Here is a 20,413-nt window from a genome sequence, read left to right on the forward strand (position 1 = left end):
TGGAGACTCTCTGGTGAATGGGAAGCCGATCTGAAATGGCCAACAAGAGGTGCGCCATGTACCTCACATCTGATCCTACTCATGTGTTGGATGATCCGCATTTTAGCCCTTTGTTGTGTTTGGCCAATGTAGATTAAATTGCACGGACAGACTATTGCATAAATGATATTAGAGGTGTTGCAATTGCTGAATGATTTTAGCAGGACCTTCCGTTGGTTGTGTTGGAATTCCTTCGTCTGCATCGTGGTGTCACAAGCCTTACAGTTGCCACATCTGAAATGGCCAATTACTGGTGGAAGATTCCATAGTGATGTTATGGTGGGTTCATCAGGGGTAGGCAGAAGAGAGCGTACCACAAAGTCTTTCACACTTTTCGCTTTTCTGAAAGCGTGTAATGGAGTGCCTGCGTGGTTGATGTCATCTGAAATGAGTTTCCAATGCTGGTTTACAATACGTTTGATTTTGTTGCTCTTAGTAGAGAATGTAGTGACACAGACTATTCGGTCTTGTTCCTGGGTGGCATGGTCTTTCTGAGCCAGTAGCTGTTCCCGAGGGTAGAACCAGGCTCGTTTGCGTGCTTTAGTAACTAGTCTTCTGGGATACCCACGTTGTTGAAGGCTATTCGACAAGTCATCAGATTGTTCTAGGTAGTGTTCCTTGTTTGAACAGTTCCGACGCATGCGTAAAAACTGTCCAAATGGCAGATTGTCGCGCAGAGCTCGGGGGTGATGGCTACTATACCGTAGTAGAGAGTTTCTCTCTGCTGGTTTACGATACAGTGTCTTAAGTAAGATGCGTTGATCCTCATAGATGGTAATATCCAGGATATTCACAGTATGGTTGTCTGACTCGATCGTGAATTGGAGGTGAGGTAACTGTTGATTTAGCCAAGTATGAAAAGATGACAAATCTGATTGGTCACCGTTCCAAATTAATAAAATGTCATCGATGTACCTCATCCAGAGATAAAGGTGATCTCTGAATGGGTTATGCCCACATAGGACGGTGTCATCCTCAAATGCTGCCATATACAGAATAGCCACATCCGGGGCGAAGGGAGCCCCCATCGCCATACCTTGGGTCTGCAGGAAAAACTGGTTTTTAAACATGAAAAAGTTTTTGGTCATCGCTATCCGGAGCATAGCGATAATAAATTCTGTTGGTACTTGCATTGGCGCCGGTCTCTGTTGTAAAAACTTCGTTATAACTACAAGGGCTTCCTCTTGAGGGATGCAGGTATAAATAGAAACTACATCGCGTGTAGCAAGAATTTGATGCTGAGAGTCAAAAGGAAGGTTTTCAACAATGTTGATCGTATGGAGAGTATCCCTGAGGTATGTCTGTGTTGCTTCAGCCAAGGGTTTCAGGAAGAAATCGATGTATCTGCCCAAAGGTTCAAGAATAGAACCACATCCCGAGACGATGGGACGCCCAGGCGGATCCACCATGCTTTTGTGGATCTTTGGAAGTGTGTAGATAGTGGCTAACCGTGGGCATTGTTGGTTTAAATAGTCAAACTCATTTTTGGACAGGAAGCCTTGATCATATCCTTCCTTTACTCCAGGATTTCCAGAGATATTTCTTTCGACGGATCAGATCTAAGTTGTTGATAGCTAATGCCGTCCATCAATTGTCGGTTGATCTCAGATTCATATTTGGAAACATCTTGGACCACGATGGCCCCACCTTTATCTGCCGGTTTAATGACAACCTGGGTGTTATTGGCAAGGGATTGTAGTGCCGTTCTTTCAGATCTGCTTGTGTTGTATTTAGTGAAGGTTTTCTCAAGTAATACTTCGTTAACATCTCTCCACACCACCGCCTCATAGGCAAGAATCTTGTGCGACATAGTACAAGACGGAGGGACAAAGGTAGATGGAATCCTAAGGCCTGTGTATGAAGGATTGGAGTATGGACCGGCATTTCTGAAAAAGTATTTCAACCTAATTTTTCTGAAGAATTTAAAAAGTTCGGTTCGTACCGTGAACTGGTCCAGTCTGCTAGTGGGGACATAGGATAATCCTTTGCTGAGTACTCGTAATTCCTGATCACTCAAAGAATATTGAGAGATGTTGACAACAGGGTTGGTGGTGAGTGAAGAGCCTACCACCGGTAGGTCTTGTTGCGAATCACTCTCTCGCCATGCTGATCCTGTTGAAAGTGGACCTGTTTCGTAGCTTGGCCGCGTCCCGTATCCCAGTTGTTGCTGTTCTGAGTTTGGCCCCGTTGTTGACCTCGCATTGTGTAATTGCCTCTTCCTCGCGGGGGTCGCCATGGTCCTTGGCGTTGTCCTAAAAAAGGATTGTATTGAGGGGGGTTGATATCCGTAATCTTGGTAATTATAAGAATAGCTGAGACTTGCCTGCTCTTGTTCTCCCTCTGAACTGCAAGATGAGTCGGAGAAAGTGTAAAAGTTACGTCTGCCCCGGTAGCTCCCACGTCCTCTGTTGGTGAACCGACCTTGTGTATCTTGACGATAGTAGTCTTCCTGGAGATATGGATACGTTTTTTTCTTGTCGTGCAGCCTAATATCTCTGGCAAGTTTCTCAAGTTTTCGGATTTGTGTAGTGAGATGAAAGTCTTTCAATGATGCCTCCAAATTATTAAGGGTTTCCTTTGCACTAGCAAAGTTAGCATCAGCTGCAATTTCGGCTTTGAGTGTCTTGATCTCAGTTGCGATAAGTTGAATCTGTTCAGCAGCGGTTTCCACACCTAACACCATCCAGTGGCGTGAACAGTTGTTCGCCACGTAGCTGAATCCTTCCTTGAACTTAGGCACCTCGACAAAGATGGCTGGTTCGATTTTGATCTGTAGACCTATAGGGATGATATTTTCTTTGAGGTATCTTGTTAGCAGATGACCGTGCCAATGGGTGCGGACCAGTTTCTTTTCAAGCCGTTCTAAACGCGATATTTTGTCTTTCAGGGAAAAGTCTATGGTAGGAACATTAGTGGATAGAAAAATATTGTCCGGATTTTCCAAAAGTCTATCAATGTACTCTTCCGAATAAGAGAGTAGTTCTCGTTCGACCATGGTGTGCTGATGCTGAGATTAGTTCAGCCAGGAAGGAACCTCGCAGACCAGCGTCTGCACGAAGTAGGGTATGGAAGGGGGGGGGTTTACCCAAGAAAAGTCACTGGGACCTGGGTCATATTGAGTACTAAGAGGGAAGGGGTACCAGTCTGAAGTTAAACTAATTATCACAAATTAAATAATAATAATACTGCACTTAATGAGTCTACAATGTTTTATTCACAGAGTAGACACAACCAGGATATAGTATCCAACATTAATCATTTTGAAACGGTTGAATAGTGCCCAAGAAGTAGGGAAAAGTGATAAGGTGAGGATGGTGCAGGTAGGGGAAAGTGACAATAAAATCAGAAAAAAATCTGACACATTTACACATCAATTGAAATGCACAGATGATCATGAATCAGGGAAATCACTTAAAAATCACATGCCCCACGTAGTACATATATGTAACAATTGCAAATAAGGGGCTGGAATGCATAGAACAGTTGTCGACGTTTCGACCCACAGATGATGCAGGAATTAGTGGAACCCTTGCGGCGGGGTCTTCATCAGGACGGGTTTGGGACTAGCAACCTATTAATATCAATGATTGAGTATAGATTATTAAACCAATTTAAATCAGACCGCAGTTAGATTAATTGAATAAGCACACACTGTGGGGCAGAGCATACCTATCTGTTCGGTGCTCATCATCTTATCATTCTAGGAAACCACCGTGTGAAGAGTATGAATTCCTGAGGGGTATGAACAAACAATTCACAAGTGTTTTCATTTAATGTGCTGAGAATAGAGGATAAATCATATCCCAGCGTGAGTTATCTACATACAAATTGAAAAACTTACATCTTCATTAGTGCCACTCGCGTTCGGCGGGAATCGAAAACAGACCCGGGGACGTTGGGCACTGGAAATCCAAAGATTAATCTGATGGCATAAGAGTACTACATTAGTAAATCCAGCCGGGTATCATATATTGAATACCACCAATTGCGGCTTACCAGAAAGTTCGGTATGCGTTGAGGTCGTCCCCAAGTGGTCAGAGGTGCTGCGATTGAATCAAAAGTCACCCGCTAGGGAGAGAGGGAGCATATAGATCGATTAATGTTATGCTCAAGTTTTTCAAGGGAAGGATTGATCAGAGGTCGAGACGTCCGCCTGAGTGGCGTTTGTGCTTACCGGTGAAGAAAATCCACCCGGCGTCTTCACGGCAGGGTCAGAAATGGCAGGCAAACTTCCTATTTAGTTCATAACCAGGGAAACAGAGTCACGTGACCCTGATTCCCAGATAAGAATAGTAGAAAGACTAAACTAGGTAGAGACTCCATGGCCAATACATAATTATGATGAACACTATGTTATTAAAGAAGGGGTATTATGTCCGTATATTACAGATAAAATATAATACGGTGATCCGGCCAGAAAGGGGGGTTAAATCTTTAATTAACGAGCATGATGATGTTATACAAATTAAGGAAAGGGTGACTACCGTAGTGTTTGAGTATATACGTTATTACGAACCAGCCAAATTCAATTGGTAGAATCAATGGATGCGTTGATTACAAAGTAAATTGGTTATAGACAATTTCTGGATGGCTTATCTGGAGTATACAAGTACATTGGCATTATAGATGGCAAAGTATGAATCGATGAGATGGCATACCTCTCATTAGATGGTAAGGCCATGATAAGTCACAATCATGGAAAGCTGACATCAATATATTCGTGTATAATGCTGTAATATTATCATGCCAGAACATGAATTGTCCATTCCACGGTGTACCTGTCACATGACGGTAAAAACCTGGATGACCCAATGCGTCGATGACAGTTCTAGAGCAGTGGGGGGGCCAAATAGTCAGCCACGGAATATATTGTTACATTGGATTCAGAGAGAAACTCTTGGGCACTGGAAATCCAAAGATTAATCTGATGGCATAAGGGTACTACATTAGTAAACGCAACCAAAATCCAGCCGGGTATCATATATTGAATACCACCAATTGCGGCTTACCAGAAAGTTCGGTATGCGGAACCCACCATAACATCACTATGGAATCTTCCACCAGTAATTGGCCATTTCAGATGTGGCAACTGTAAGGCTTGTGACACCACGATGCAGACGAAGGAATTCCAACACAACCAACGGAAGGTCCTGCTAAAATCATTCAGCAATTGCAACACCTCTAATATCATTTATGCAATAGTCTGTCCATGCAATTTAATCTACATTGGCCAAACACAACAAAGGGCTAAAATGCAGATCCTCCAACACATGAGTAGGATCAGATGTGAGGTACATGGCGCACCTCTTGTTGACCATTTCAGATCGGCTTCCCATTCACCAGAGAGTCTCCAGTGGGTGATACTTGAAAAGGCGATGCTAGGACCTCGCGGAGGCAATATTACAACGAATCTAAATACCCGTGAGTTAAAGTGGATGTTTTTCTTCAATTCAATACAATCAGGTCTCAATGAACATGACAGTTCATTTTCCCAGCTAGCCACACTGCCTTAAGATTCTGCTTAGTAATATCTTATTTACTGATATCTGGGTTTTCTCTGGACATGATTTTCATATGTAATTATCAGTATTGATCTGGCACTCCTAGGAGGGTACACTGTTGTTCATTTATTACCATGCTTAGCTATGTTAGACAACAGCAATGAATCTAATGTAACGATATATTCCGTGGCTGACTATTTGGCCCCCCCACTCCTCTAGAACTGTCATCGACGCATTGGGTCATCCAGGTTTTTACCATCATGTGACAGGTACACCGTGGAATGGACAATTCTCCTCATATGTATCCATGTTCTGGCATGATAATATTACAGCATTATACACGAATATATTGATGTCAGCTTTCCATGATTGTGACTTATCAGGGCCTTACCATCTAATGAGAGGTATGCCATCTCATCGATTCATACTTTACCATCTATAATGTCAATGTACTTGTATACTCCAGATAAGCCATCCAGAAATTGTCTATAACCAATTTACTTTGTAATCAACGCATCCATTGATTCTACTAATTGAATTTGGCTGGTTCGTAATAACGTATATACTCAACCACTACGGTAGTCACCCTTTCCTTAATTTGTATAACATCATCATGCTCGTTAATTAAAGATTTAACCCCCCTTTCTGGCCGGATCACCGTATTATATTTTATCTGTAATATACGGACATAATACCCCTTCTTTAATAACATCGTGTTCATCATAATTATGTATTGGCCATGGAGTCTCTACCTAGTTTAGTCTTTCTTCTATTCTTATCTGGGAGTCAGGGTCACGTGACTCCGTTTCCCTGGTTACGAACTAAATAGGAAGTTTGCCTGCCATTTCCGACCCTGCCGTGAAGACGCCGGGTGGATTTTCTTCCCCGGTAAGCACAAACGCCACTCAGGCGGACGTCTCGCCTCTGATCAATCCTTCCCTTGAAAAACTTGAGCATAACATTAATCGATCCATATGCTCCCTCTCTCCCTAGCGGGTGACTTTTGATTCAATCGCAGCGCCTCTGACCACTTGGGGACGACCTCAACGCATACCGAACTTTCTGGTAAGCCACAATTGGTGGTATTCAATATATGATACCCGGCTGGATTTTGGTTGCGTTTACTAATGTAGTACCCTTATGCCATCAGATTAATCTTTGGATTTCCAGTGCCCAACGTCCCCGGGCCTGTTTTCGATTCCCGCCGTAACGCGAGTGGCACTAATGAAGATGTAAGTTCTTCAATTTGTATGTAGATAACTCATGCTGGGATATGATTTATCCTCAATTCTCAGCACATTAAATTAAAACACGTGTGAATTGTTTGTTCATACCCCTCAGGAATTCATACTCTTCACACGGTGGTTTCCTAGAATGATAAGATGATGAGCACCGAACAGATAGGTATGCTCTCCCTCACAGTGTGTGCTTATTCAATTAATCGAACTGCGGTCTGATTTAAATTGGTTTAATAATCTATACTCAATCATTGATATTAATAGGTTGCTAGTCCCAAACCCGTCCTGATGAAGACCCCGCTGCAAGGGTTCCACTAATTCCTGCATCATCTGTGGGTCGAAACGTCGACAACTGTTCTCTGCATTCCAGCCCCTTATTTGCAATTGTTACATATATGTACTACGTGGGGCATGTGATTTTTAAGTGATTACCCTGATTCATGATCATCTGTGCATTTCAATTGATGTGTAAATGTGTCAGATTTTTTTCTGATTTTATTGTCACTTTCCCCTACCTGCACCATCCTCACCTTATCACTTTTCCCTACTTCTTGGGCACCTTTCAACCGTTTCAAAATGATTAATGTTGGATACTATATCCTGGTTGTGTCTACTCTGTGAATAAAACATTGTAGACTCATTAAGTGCAGTATTATTATTATTTAATTTGTGATAATTAGTTCAACCTGCGAGAAAGCCACCAAACCCAAGAACAGCACACAGCACCACAGACCCAGAAGCGGAAACGACAGAGACCAACCCCCCACAGACGGGAAGAGAGCTCAACACTGCCGAAAAAACTCCACAACAGACTCACCAGAGAGCTGAGTGGAAGCAAGGAGAGACCCGACAGGCTCAGCCCAGAGTCGGAGACAAAGTGCGATACAGCCCACCACAGGACCAACCCAAACATAGAGGGCCACGGAGGACCAGCCCAGACAAAAGAGGACAGGGTCAGCTGACAGAGCCAAGGCACTGACCCAGAGGACCAACCACGGGCAAGCCCATACTGAGCGAACCAGGAAGGGAGGAAGCAGTGACCAAGAGCCGGGCAGAAACTGGGGACTGGGACAGAAGCCACAAAAGGGTACGAAAGAAAGCCAACCGTCCCACCCGGGAGAAGAACACCAACCCCAGACCCATACAGAAGAGAGCCCCCAGGAACATCAGAGTCTGAGTGGGCAGCAGGGAGGATCTCTGGAGAGTGACGAGGAACCCCCAGGACTCCAGAAGATGACAGTACCTGGACCACATCAGACTGATGGATTGGAGAACATCCACTAGAGGGACCAAGAGCCACATGAAAACCTTTGGCGCCGATGAAAGGCCGAAAGGAAACACCCGGAAAAAGCCGGGAGTCGACAGAAAAACAGAGAAACTGCTGATCCGCAGGATGGAGAGGGACATGCAGAGAGGCACCCAGCAGGGCCAGGGAAGCAAGGAAAACACAGGCATCACCAGAAGCAGGATAGGCAGCAAAGTCACCATTCTGAAAGTTCGCCAGGGAACGAAGAGAGAGACCCTCTGCAGAACCAAAGCAGGGTGCAGGCCCTGGCCCCACTCCAGAGGAGGGACCCCTAAGACAGCCGCCCCTTCCAACAGAAGGCACATGCCCACCAGCAAAGCCAACCGTCACAGAGGGTGACAAGGCCGAGGAGCCTCCCGGAAGCCCAGTGGGGTAGGAGAGGAAAACTCGACCCGAGAACCGGCAGACACAGACAGCACTGCCCAGGCATCGCATTGGAAAAGACCGTAGGCAGAACCACCAACCAGGGCCCGGGACTTGGGACTTGGGACCACCAGGGGCCCTGGCCACGACTCCCAGAAGCAGCCGCAGCATCACACAAAGTGCCAAAACAAAAGTCCCCGAAATAGCGTATCTGCATCTCCATGAGGGCCAAGAGAAAGGAGGCATCCCCCCTCCGCAAAAGAAGAGACAGGGCCGGAAAATCCAGCAGCAGGTACTGGACCAATCAGCATGAGTAGGAGGGTACCCCAACAAGAACATTGGAAGCAGCACAGGAATGCTCCACCGCCCCCTCCAGCCCCTTAACATCAGCGTCAGAAGGAAGGGTAGACCGACTGAGGGAACTGAGTAGAAAACACGGACAACGCCAACATAAACAGCGAGGGGAGACGGATCAATCCACATCCACACACACATGAGGAAACACCATGCACCCAGCGCCATGCCAATGGAAGGACCCAGGATCCAGCCTCTGACATCGAGATAAAAAAGGCACCCTCCAGGACATTCGGCACAGGAGGAGCGAAACTCAAAATGCCACGCACATGGTCAAGCAAAGCAGGGAGCTCAGCACTCCGAACAAAGCGACCACGCACACACACCCCACAGTGCAGTCGAAGGGACATGGTGAACTAGAGACCCATGAAGCACTCAGGCAGGTGGGTCAGCTGCCTGCCGAGCCCAGAAAGCAGCTGCAACAGCCCCATTAAAAATGAGGCACACCCAACCAGGAGAGAAGCACCCCAGGCCTTGCAGCGCAATAATAGTGTAACAGGTGAAGAACAAGCCCCAAACACAACCAACAGAGGGCGGGGAGCAACAGAAAAAAGATCTGTTCCAAAAGAAACAAAGTCCCGAGGCACGCAACCACCCTCACAACCAGGAAAGGGGCGGAAGCACAAAAAAAAGCGCCCGGCTGCCCGAAAAACCCCAAGGGAGGCAGGAAACCCAACAGGACGCTCCGCGTCACAGGGAAATAACAGAGGACCCACGCCCGCTAAAGCAGGGCGAGACGGGACCAGCAGAAGAGAAGCGACCGCTAAAGCAGGCCACGTACATGTATAGCAAAGAATCACTAGCAAGGGCCATCTGAATCTTTGAGTGGGAACGCCACGTGAAATGAAATGGCATATGAAAAACCACACAGTTGCTCCAGGCGAGGCTCAAATGCACAACCTCGGCATGACTCAGTGCAAGCACTGCTGAATAAGAACAGCGAGCAAACCGAGTGCGCCACTGGATAAAGAAATTGGCAATGCCCATACTTTTCACCGAGCACACAGAGCCAGTGAAACACCAGGAATTGAACACTTAACTTCAGAGCAAGCGTCTAAGACCGTAAACACGAGGCCAGAGTGACTCTGCATGCAATGGGGAATGTCACAAAACCCAACTGCACATGGCAACCCCAACAGAGAAAGCATGCAAGAGGAGCAGGCACAAGCAGTCGCTAGAGCGGGCCGCGCAAACCAGCAGCAGAACATGAAAACCTGAACATGCAAATCAAAAGGAAAGCGGCCACTACAGCAGGCTGCCAACGAAAAGCACAAAATACGGAGAAACAGTATTCACCCGACCAACAGCTCCACTAGGCAAAAGGAAACTGACATGAGTCCGAAAAAAACGAACAGGATGTGTTGTTACGCACTTCCCCTTTTATCCTCACCGGATTGGTGGCGCCATATTGAGGGAAGTGCTGAAAAGCCATGCTAGGTTTTAGGTTTCTGGGGAGCAGACAAGCTGCTCACTGTTCAGGAATGGGACGGGAAGACAGGACGACGAGGTAATGGGTCGGGGACTGGAGGAACCTGGGGGTAAATGTGCTCTGTCATCTGCCTTTCACCTTTGCTGCTGGCTCTGGCAGCAGACATTATGATTAACACCTCAAGTGTAATAACGTATTACACTTGAGCAGCCATGCCATTTGTACAGGTAAATAGAGATATCTGAAGTCGCCTGTTTTCAGAACATTAAAGATAGGCTTTAGACCGGATAGCAGCTTCTCATGTATTACATAAAAATGAAATGGAAGTCCATTCTAATAAAAATACATACATATTTAATATTAGTTAGGGTATGGTTAGTGTAAGAGTTCCTTAATGTAATCAATTTTACTTTATTTCAAATTGATTTAACTAATTGAAAAATAACACCTGTTTTTGATAAGAGATATGCTGGTAATTAGACATTAACATATACTTTAATTTGAAGGCCTTTAAATTAAAACAAATGTACATAAATACAAATAGATACTTGAATTTAAGGGTAAATATAGGGTACATATTTAGTTTAAAGAAAAAATACATATTTTTCAAATAGATAAATATTTTTTGAGACAATAGTTGCGGTTAGGGACAGGCATAAGTGATGAGGTAAAGGTCAAAATGATGAAATTGTATTGAAGTAAAGGGAATTTTAATATTAAAAAGGACCGAGAAGGTAATGGCAGACAAGGTGAAAGTGCTGAGGTAGGATTAGAAGAGGTCACTTTATACATCCCCAATGATGTCCGCAGAAACATTCTCTGTCATCTGTACAAAAATTTCTCTTCCATGCATGGCAAGACTTTTCACGAAAGAATCAAGAGTCATTCCAAAGTTGTTGGTTTGCAAACTTTTCAAAAATACACTTTTCCTTTTCCCTCCATAGTTCGATAAAATTTTAATCTTTTCCACCATAAATTGTCCAACAACACATAGCTGTTTCGTATTTGACTGTTTTCCTCTCATGTTTGCGGGGAGGTCACAGTCTGCTGATCTTTGTTTGCCTGTCTGATGGTGATTAAGATAATATATTGTTATACCAGCTACGTGCATAATTGAAGTAGTGGTTAGGTTAAAAAGCTTCTCCTGTAGACTGTGTGATATGAGTGGATAAGTACGCACCCATTTGCCTGGCAACGCTTTAATCGGCCAATTAGTATTACATTCATGTCAATGAACCTGATCTCTGTACATTTATAGAAATACAAAAGGATTCCCTGAGCACAAAATACACGTATCTGTGAGTAATACAGATAGTATCAATTCACAAATAATTGTCCATATCAGCTCATCCAAAGTGTGAAAAAATCCTTATTTTTATTCTCAATCCATAGGTGTTCGTGAAGACTTGTAGGTACAGCAGTAAAATCTTGATACAGTATAAAACAGCCAAACGCCAACACGTGTTTCGTCAGGGGAAATTTACCCAATGACTTCTTCAGGGCCTTAGTTGTTCTCACTTTTAGTCTCATACAGTCACGATCATTTCAAAAAACTTTATTTTTAGTACTCCTTAAATCGGTATCAACTGTTCCAAAGACACTGTCTTCCTATTATAATTCGGTAAATAACACCAGGCAATATCAGCCTTCACTGTGGAACCATCGTTAGTATCTCGGGTACTCCGAGCAAACTCGTGTATTCGATTCTGTATCCAATCCGGCGTGTGACACGCCGGATTGGATACAGAATCGAATACACGAGTTTGCTCGGAGTACCCGAGATACTAACGATGGTTCCACAGTGAGTTTCTTCTACTGTGACGGCATTACGATGTAATTGCAGTTTTCTGACAGCGTTAGGTGGTAGCTGTCTTTGGTTCCCTTGATGCCACTTTAAAAATAATGTTTTTCTTACTATTTGCCACATGGACTATGCGCTGTGAAAACCTCACCATCTGTTGCTTTAGTCTGTACATTTATAACATAAATGTTTGTTCTGTATAGTTTATGTCCCACTGTGATTATTCGGTGAATTATGTGAACATTTAGGCAGACAGTTTCCTCTACTTGAGTCATCTAGTGACCAGACCATAATGTTGTGTTGTGTTAGTTTTAATTGGTAAAGCACAATTCTAGCGTAGCTGAGATCTCTTTATGTAGTGGGCTTTCCGGATGGTGTTTCCTGCTGTTTCCTGCATACCGGGGTCTGTTTGAAAGATGCACTGTCCATGTCTTGCAGTATGCTTGTCTTCCTGAGTCTCCCTGTGAGAAGTGTCCACCAGTTTCTACCCTTCATCTAGACTGGGCACCAATATTGTCATGTGTTTCTTATGTTACCGGTGACTGCATCCTAGCTTGTCTTCAAGTGTTTGGAATTGGCATACATTTTCTAAAATACAAGGTACCCAAAAATGTACTTGGGTTTGATTTCCATAACACACTGGCGTTTTACCTGTACTGTGCACATGTCTGCAACCCTCTTGTTTACTTTGTTTGCAGCTTCTTTTTTGCCGTATGTCGTTCAAGTAGACCTATTTGTGGCACCCAAATGAAAGACATACTTACTTAACTTTTGCATTTCCCTTTTTCAATTACACAGAATGCGGATTAATAACCACTATATGATCATAGCCTCTGCAAGATTGTTTAATGAAGCCCTTTTTATTTCACTTAACAGGGTTCTAGATGTAAATCAGTCCCATGATGCAACATGTGTCCCCAGCCCCATCTCTGACAATGATGTCCACACAGACTGTGCCTCCACCTCCATACCAAGAAAACCAGCAGGTAAGTACCCTTGTCATCTTTAGCATTAAAAAAGATTGTCACCAAACTCGGGTGAACAACGTTGCTCTACCCAGGATGCATCTTAAAAGTTTTATGATACTCCCTTTATGCATACAAATAATTTATTAATAGAGTTCGTATTACCAAAAAGTAGCTAATTGTCAATGACTGAGATGTGTCACTCAACAATAGTAAATGTTTTGCAAGTGATTATAAAGCCAGTGCATTTTTTAATCACCTTGATCCAAAATTGTGATCTTAACTGCCGTATTCGTCTTCAGTACTGCAGTCAAGACTCCTAATTTTGTGTTGTGAAAAGCACACGGCCCTTCTGACCCTGTGGATAGCTTTCTGGTGGGATTGATTTGTAAGTTATTGAGCATATTAACTCAGGTAGACTCTGGATTTCTTCAAGGATATGGTTATTTGTCATAGTCCTTTTACATTTTGGCATCCAGCAAGAAGGTGTGACTTCAGAGGAGGAAGACAAGGCTGAGATTAGTAAAACTAGGGCTTGCACTCTGATTTGACTGTGCATGGCTTTATCTTGCATAGCAGGTGGAGATGAATCCACACTGTCTGTGCTTTTGTGCCTTGTGAGTCTCCAAATTAAATTGCAAGTCAATATGGAATGCAGGAATTTTGCCTACTGGTAAGGGTTGGAGACAATCCTTGTGTACATTGTCAAACTAATATTGTTTGTGTTAGGGTTGCAGTTTGAATGAAGGAGTGACCCTATCTCCCTGGAGTTCAGTTTGTCAAAGATGACAGTTATTCGTATTGTACAAGATACTCTTTCTGCCAAATGACACCTGCCTGGGCTATACTGTTCAGCAAAATTGTGTCGTCTGTGTACAGAAGTATGCATATCCCTTTGGGTTTGTAACGGAACACCCAGTGGTTCCACATATAAGTCAATGATCTGGGGTGAGAGGATACGGTCTTAAGGTACTCTGAATGAAGATGGGTGGCATTTTTTGCAAAGTCCTATGAAATTCGCAAAGTTTTGCAGGATTTCAGAGTTGTCAAATTTTGTGCATGCTTTTCTGCCACAGAAGACTGGTTGGAACAGTAAAACTGAGACGTTTCCTCCTTGAACCCGTGGGCACATCGAGTGACTTCTTAATGCAAGGTATGCGCTCGCGTTTAGCTCGCCTTCAAGATACCAACAATAGCATTTCTCAAAATATAGAGTACTTTTGCATAATTTTCTTGACATTGTGGCAAATGTCAGTATTTTTGTACCACTAGTTAGAAAGAGTGTACTTGCCTACCTTGCCACTTCTTACATTGTTGTCTCTTCCACACTTTTTGTATCACTGATTTCGAGTTTTGCGGTTTCATGAGGCGTTGGTGTATTTTAACCCAGAGGCGAGTTTTCATCCCCACACAATGTGTAATTTAAAAAGAAAATGAGGCTGCTCATTGTTATTGATGATTCATCGTCGTTTCACTCCACCCCCCGCCCCCCCCCAGTTTTACTAGTGAAACAACTAACTCATAGGAATAGAGATTCGACTCAAAATTGAAATCAGTGACAGCTTGAAAGTAAATTGTTCCTTCTGCATGTGAGCCAGACAGAAATGAGAAATGTCCTGTTGTGATCCTTAATTGACATGTGATCTGTTATCAATACATGAGGAGCTTCTTGCCTCTTCTGACTCGCATGTGAAAGTATAACAATTTGAATGTCCTGCATATATGCAGTTGGTTCAGTAAAAATGGCAAATAGAGTTGTAAGATGTTCTCAACATGACTGCGAGGGTTGTGGAAGTCTTTTTTATGATTATGATACATAGATGGCGCTAATCTCTGAAGTATTTTGAATTAAGTCTTGACCCCGTTTGGGATTCTGTTCCTTTTCATGTGTCTTATAGTGTGTTTCGCTCTAGCTTGTTTAACGCTGAAACACAAACACTTAGCACAACCTTTAAATGCTTACCGTTGCTATGCGTGCCTTTTTTCTTGAAATACGTTTTTATTTGGGAGTTCAGGTTTTGAGTTAGAGAAGGCAGAATGTTAGGGGACCCTCGGATGACCTTTCCTGGTGTTGGAATGCATCAATGCACACGAGCAGAGCCTAGGCCGGAGCAAGCAAGGAAACGAGCCCTGCAAGCTGAGAGGCAGCAAAGCCAGGTGCCTGCAATGCTCCTATCCTCTGAAGACCCCAAACGAGACGCGTTTATTAGCAACAGCTGCGACCTTTCAACAACTGCTACACATCTCCAAAGAGAGCTGGATGAGAAGTAAAGAAAATAAACGGAACTCTTAAGAGGTAGTTGTTTTCCACTGGCCCCGCTCTGCGCCAAGTACCCCCAGCCCCCCACCGCTCTCAGAATACTGAATCTGTAGCACACTGTCGTATTTACGAATCTGACTCGGCCACACAGTGAAAAACATCCACACACCTTTTCAAATATTTATACTCCAAGATTAAATAAATGGAGCTTTCAGCAATCTAAAATGACCCATCTGTCAATACATGGTTGACACTGGTAGCCCTTCAGCGCTAGCCCTTCAGCGCTCAGCACCCTGGGTACCGCGGAGGTTATCAGACACCGGGGACATTGATGCGGGGACATTGATGCGTCTGGTTTAAAGAATGAAATCATTGTTCATCCAGGAAGTGGTGCGATACTTTTTTGCATTTTTGTCTCATGTTACGCAAAGTTATAGAGACTGGCAAGACAAGCTGCAATTCCGATTTCAAATTGTGATTTCTATTTTTCGATGTGCAGCATAGGCTCTGAATTGAAAAATCCAATCCCTGAACCCAGTTTTGTTATTGGCTCTGTCAATCAATCAATTAGCGGATTTTTAGGCGCGCTCCTCTCCCGTGAGGGTCTCAAGGCGCTGGGGGTGGAAGAGGGTAGGAGCTCCAGTCAGTCAAAGAGCCAGGTCTTAAGGGTCTTCTTGAAGATGTGCTGGGTGGGGGTGAGTCTGATGTTGATCGGCAGCTCGTTCCAGGTCTTGACCGCGTTGAGGGCAGTGGGCCACCAGTGCAGCCAGTCTGTTAAAACGCACTTGCACCTATACTTTGCACAAATAGGCTTTCATTGAAAAGCATTTTCTGAACTGGGATGTTATGTGCCTATCTACATTGGTGGACACTGTGAGCTCAAATGCTTACAAGTGAAAATAACATTTGTGCTTGTATCCAGGTGCTGTTTGTACTGGATTTGCACGAGTGCTAAGAAATAGGGACTAAAGTAAACAGTGTTTGCTCCCTTTTTTAGGCTCATTATAACTTCCAGTGCACTGTTTTGCTATTTGCTTTCCCCTCCCAGTCAGAACACATTTTTGAAAAGATGCAAGTACCATATGGACTGGTGTTAAGTCGTGTTCAGGTATAGCTGACCTAGTGAATGGTGACTTTGAAGCAAGAGAGGGGTGCTGCTGTTGCCGGGACTTATCACAGACAATGTCTTGTGCTTCTCTGAAGCTTAGCGTGATGGGCCTAGTTTGCCCATGCCTCAGATGGGCCCTGCTAGTCAGTCTCTCCACTAAAAGCTCACGCCCAGTACATCCTTACTGAAATCACATTCACTCTCCCCTCCGGAAATTCCCATCTACCCCAGTTAGAAAAGCCAGTGTATTATTGCTGAAATATATGTTGACTTCCTCATACCCATCCAGTCCTGAAAGCTTTGAAGAACCGGAATAACCCACTTGCTGGGTCTTGGCGGCGGGGGTACTGCCCAAGCCTTCCATACCCTTCATAAGTAGTAAAAGGAGATACAGGAGCCTTCGTCTGCAGGAGGAACTCAGGTTTATTCAAATAGCCCGGGCTATGGAACAGAGTCCCAAGTTCGTCAGAAACAAGACAGAGGAGGCTGCTGCTTTACTCCGCAGCTTACAAGCCTTTTATACTTTTTCATTCCAGTCTTTTGGCTGTTAGTTCATTGTTCAATCAGGGCAGTGTTTGCAATTGATAACCAGATCCAGACGACGTTTGTAGATGGTGACCTGGTCAAGGCTTGGTACACAAATCATTGTTCACTTGGCTTGATCAAGGCTCAGTCTTTCAGGTCATTGTTCAATTACCTTGATCAAAGCCCGGTCTTTCAAGTCATTGTTTAATCACCCTGATTAAGGCCCAGCAGTCAGACCATTGTCCAGATAACCTGATCACGGTGTCACGGATGTTTACCAGGCTGGGAGCAGGAGATGGAAAACAAATCATTTACTCAGGGTGTGAGTGTCTCGTGGCTTTCAGTTGAACTGCAAAGAACGGGGGGGTTGGGTGTGCGACAGTTCCTGGTCAGAAATGCAGGCTCCAAGATGGCTGTTGTCGTGTTAGTTAATTTTTCCTCAGGCATCAGCAGAAATGACCGGGTGGGTCGTGTGGAAGTGTTTGACACGAGATGGCAATGAAAAAGCATTGGAGTCCCGGTACAAATGATGCTGATCAGAAGAACACTTTTCCTCAGACCCTCCTTTTGCCATTGAGTGGCAAATACTTTAAGAAATGTCAATGTTCATAAGGCCATTGGTTTCTTGTTGGAGCATCATCATCATATTGGTGTTGTGAATGTTAGAGGGTGGAGGCTTGATGGTCTGGACACACATTGTACAGAGCACTGGCAGACACTGAAAGCACAAACAGAAGGAGACCAGGACAGTTACTGCCAAGGCAAGGAAGATGATGATCTTCCACCCCCACTGGGAAAGGAGGCCCCAGATCCAGCCTGTGAGGGACCTGTTGCCTTCATCCAGATGAATTTTGGAAGAAAGGTGATGCAGACGTTGGATGGCATCGTACACTGTAGGTGCGTTGTCTGGGATGTACACGCAGCAGCTGGAGCCGATCAATTTACACACACCACCACGATCGGCAAGGATGATATCTAAGACCATTCTGTTCTGAAGCGTTATGAGGTGGTCCGCCTGTAGCTCTGCAGTGATGTTGGAGAGGGCACCTGCTGTTACTGTGATGGTGGCTTCAAGGACCCTGGTCAGTTCTTGTACAGCCCGACTGTTGGCCATGGGGCCCCAGAAAGGAAGGAAACCTTTAAGAAGTCCCCGTATTCCTGGCCTGCTGTATCCACGACTGATATGACGCCCCTACGTGAGCGGCGCAGAGCGCCCTTCATTGACATGTGGTAAGCTCCATGGGTGGAATACGTTGGTGGAAGGAGGAAGGCCAGATAGCAGGTACCAGACCAGTTACAGGGGAGCCAAGTGTAGGCGGCAGTGCCACAGATGAAATAGGTGTTGGCGGATGCCACCAGCTTCGGAGGAGATGTAGAGTTTAAAGTTTTTGTGATATCACATTCACTGGTACCAACTTTCTTAGTCGCTAGGCCATGAATGCAGACATGACCTTGCACATTTTATGACATTCACAGTGTCTCGTTCATCAGGCAGTATCCTTCTTGTGCGGAATCTGGCAAATGTTCATCGATTAGTTGAGTTGAATACTACCATCTTACCGAGTTCATCTGGTGATAGTAGCGTTGTGGATGAGCTGGTGGGGCAAAAAGGAGCATTGGCATGGCCGGATCTGTTCCACCAGAAGTCATTCCGAAATGTTCCAAGGGCAGAATTGGCAGTACCATTGATAGTGTAGGCCTCCTGCATCAACATCCACCATGCAAGACAAGACCCAGAGATGGAAAAGGGGTAGGGGAGGAATGGGACAGGGTGTATCATGGAATGCGGCATCGGTCCACACACCCAGCAGTTGGAAGTGTTCATGATCAGCTGGTGATGATGCAACATTTGGATGAAGGTGTTGTTGAAGAATTCTGCACGGCGGGCTAACTCGTGGGCTGGTAACGTGTAATACTGGTGTTCTGCAGAAGTCGGGGTAGGAGTTGGTGAGGTAACAGGATGGTAGATTAGTAACAGCCAACCAAGGATAAACAGGATGAGGGAGACAAACAGCGTCACCACGGTGACCATGAAGCATTTACTATGTCGGAGGCTAACATCTTGTTTCTGGATTCGGGTGTTTTGGACGGCGGCCATTGTGCTAAGCCAAGGACCTCTAGTGGCTGTCTGTGATTGGTGGTTGCTTCACTGGGCGCAGGTGCCAAGGGCCCTTATGGCTTACCTTAGTCTGACACATCAGCACTACTCTCAGCCGGGGAAGATCACAGCCTTACAGCCTATAGGTACTTGGCGAAGTCAAGGGCAAGCCTTCCCTCGGGGGCGCAAGTTGTATCGGTCGGAAGTAGGGACAGTATGGTCAGGAAACAATTGTTCTTGGTGTTGAGCAGAGTTAAGGGAGGGTTCCACCCTTCCTTTCAGTATGCTGTCACTCTCTGCTTCCGTAGATGTAGAATGCAGTCTGGCATCGCTGAATGGGACAAACGTCGCGACTGTTTCTGTTTCTGAGTCTCCTAGTCCTTCCCTCACCCATTGTTCATAGGGGAGGGTCAGAGGCACACGCCTGCAGTGCGATGAATGCACCCAATTCTTCCGACCTTCTACTTTCACGGCGGTGCGGGTGGCTAGTATCACCTGACGGGGTTGTGTCCAGCGGGGCTCGAGGCTCTTAGTCCGTTGAAAAATCTGGATCAGGACCCAGTCACCAGGTTGGATAACGTGTCCTGGGTCCTCGCTTTTGTCAGGTATGGCCTCATGCTCCTGGTGATAAAGAGTACGAAAGGTATTAGTCAGACTGTACAGATAATCAGTTAATACAGGGTATTCAACATCAGGCAGTTTCTTAGGCCGAGGGACACCCCATACATTGGCAGGTCTACCGAACACAATTTCATGGGGAGATAGCCCTATCCTGGTGTGGGCCGTTGGTCTTGTGGACAGTAGGGCTAAGGGGAGAGCATCAACCCAAGTGACACCTGTCTCGGCTACTATTTTGGCCATTTTACTTTTTAGGATGCCATTGTACACCTCCACTAGACCTGCTGATTGGGGGTGGTTAGCTGCATGAAATTGTTGTTTTATACCCAATGCTGTACAGACAAATTCCATAATTTGGGCTGTAAAGTGTGTCCCACTGTCACTCCAGACCAAGCGGGGCAAACCGAATATTGGGAGGTACTCTGTTAATAGTACTTTGGCGGTAGTGATAGCGGTGCAGTCTTTGACGGGGTAGGCCTCCACCCATCGGCTGAATGTACAGACCACCACTAGGACATATTTCAAATTGTTACATCGGTCCATTTGGATGTAATCCATTTGGAGGACTTCAAAAGGGATGGTATGAGGAGAGAATCCTCCCTTAGGAGTAACTGTGCCTTTTCCTGGGTTATACATTAGGCAAATCATGCATCTTTTAACCAGTTTGTCAGCATATGCTGGTATCTTAAAGTTGTACCATGTAGGTTCCAACAGTTTACATATCCCTTTTGCTCTGATCTGAGCAGGACCATGGGCCATCGTAACTACTGGTAGCACTTGACTGTCAGGTAACATCCATTGTCTTTCC

The 20,413-nt window shown here is 44.9% G+C and overlaps 1 protein-coding gene across 2 annotated transcripts in view; it reads left to right on the plus strand.

The window, feature by feature from the left end:
* The window catches only part of PKNOX2 (PBX/knotted 1 homeobox 2), a 3,383,295-nt gene that overhangs the window by 2,220,757 nt on the left and 1,142,125 nt on the right, over positions 1-20,413 (plus strand). For both annotated transcript variants that reach the window (XM_078683923.1, XM_078683924.1), the window contains one exon: positions 12,908-13,017. In XM_078683923.1, the coding sequence (XP_078540049.1) occupies positions 12,931-13,017 (87 nt within the window). In that variant the 5' untranslated portion in view covers positions 12,908-12,930. The remainder of the gene's footprint in view (positions 1-12,907; positions 13,018-20,413) is intronic.

The sequence above is a fragment of the Lissotriton helveticus genome, chromosome 3_1 (genome assembly GCF_964261635.1).
Source record: "Lissotriton helveticus chromosome 3_1, aLisHel1.1, whole genome shotgun sequence".
Classification (NCBI taxonomy): domain Eukaryota; kingdom Metazoa; phylum Chordata; class Amphibia; order Caudata; family Salamandridae; genus Lissotriton; species Lissotriton helveticus.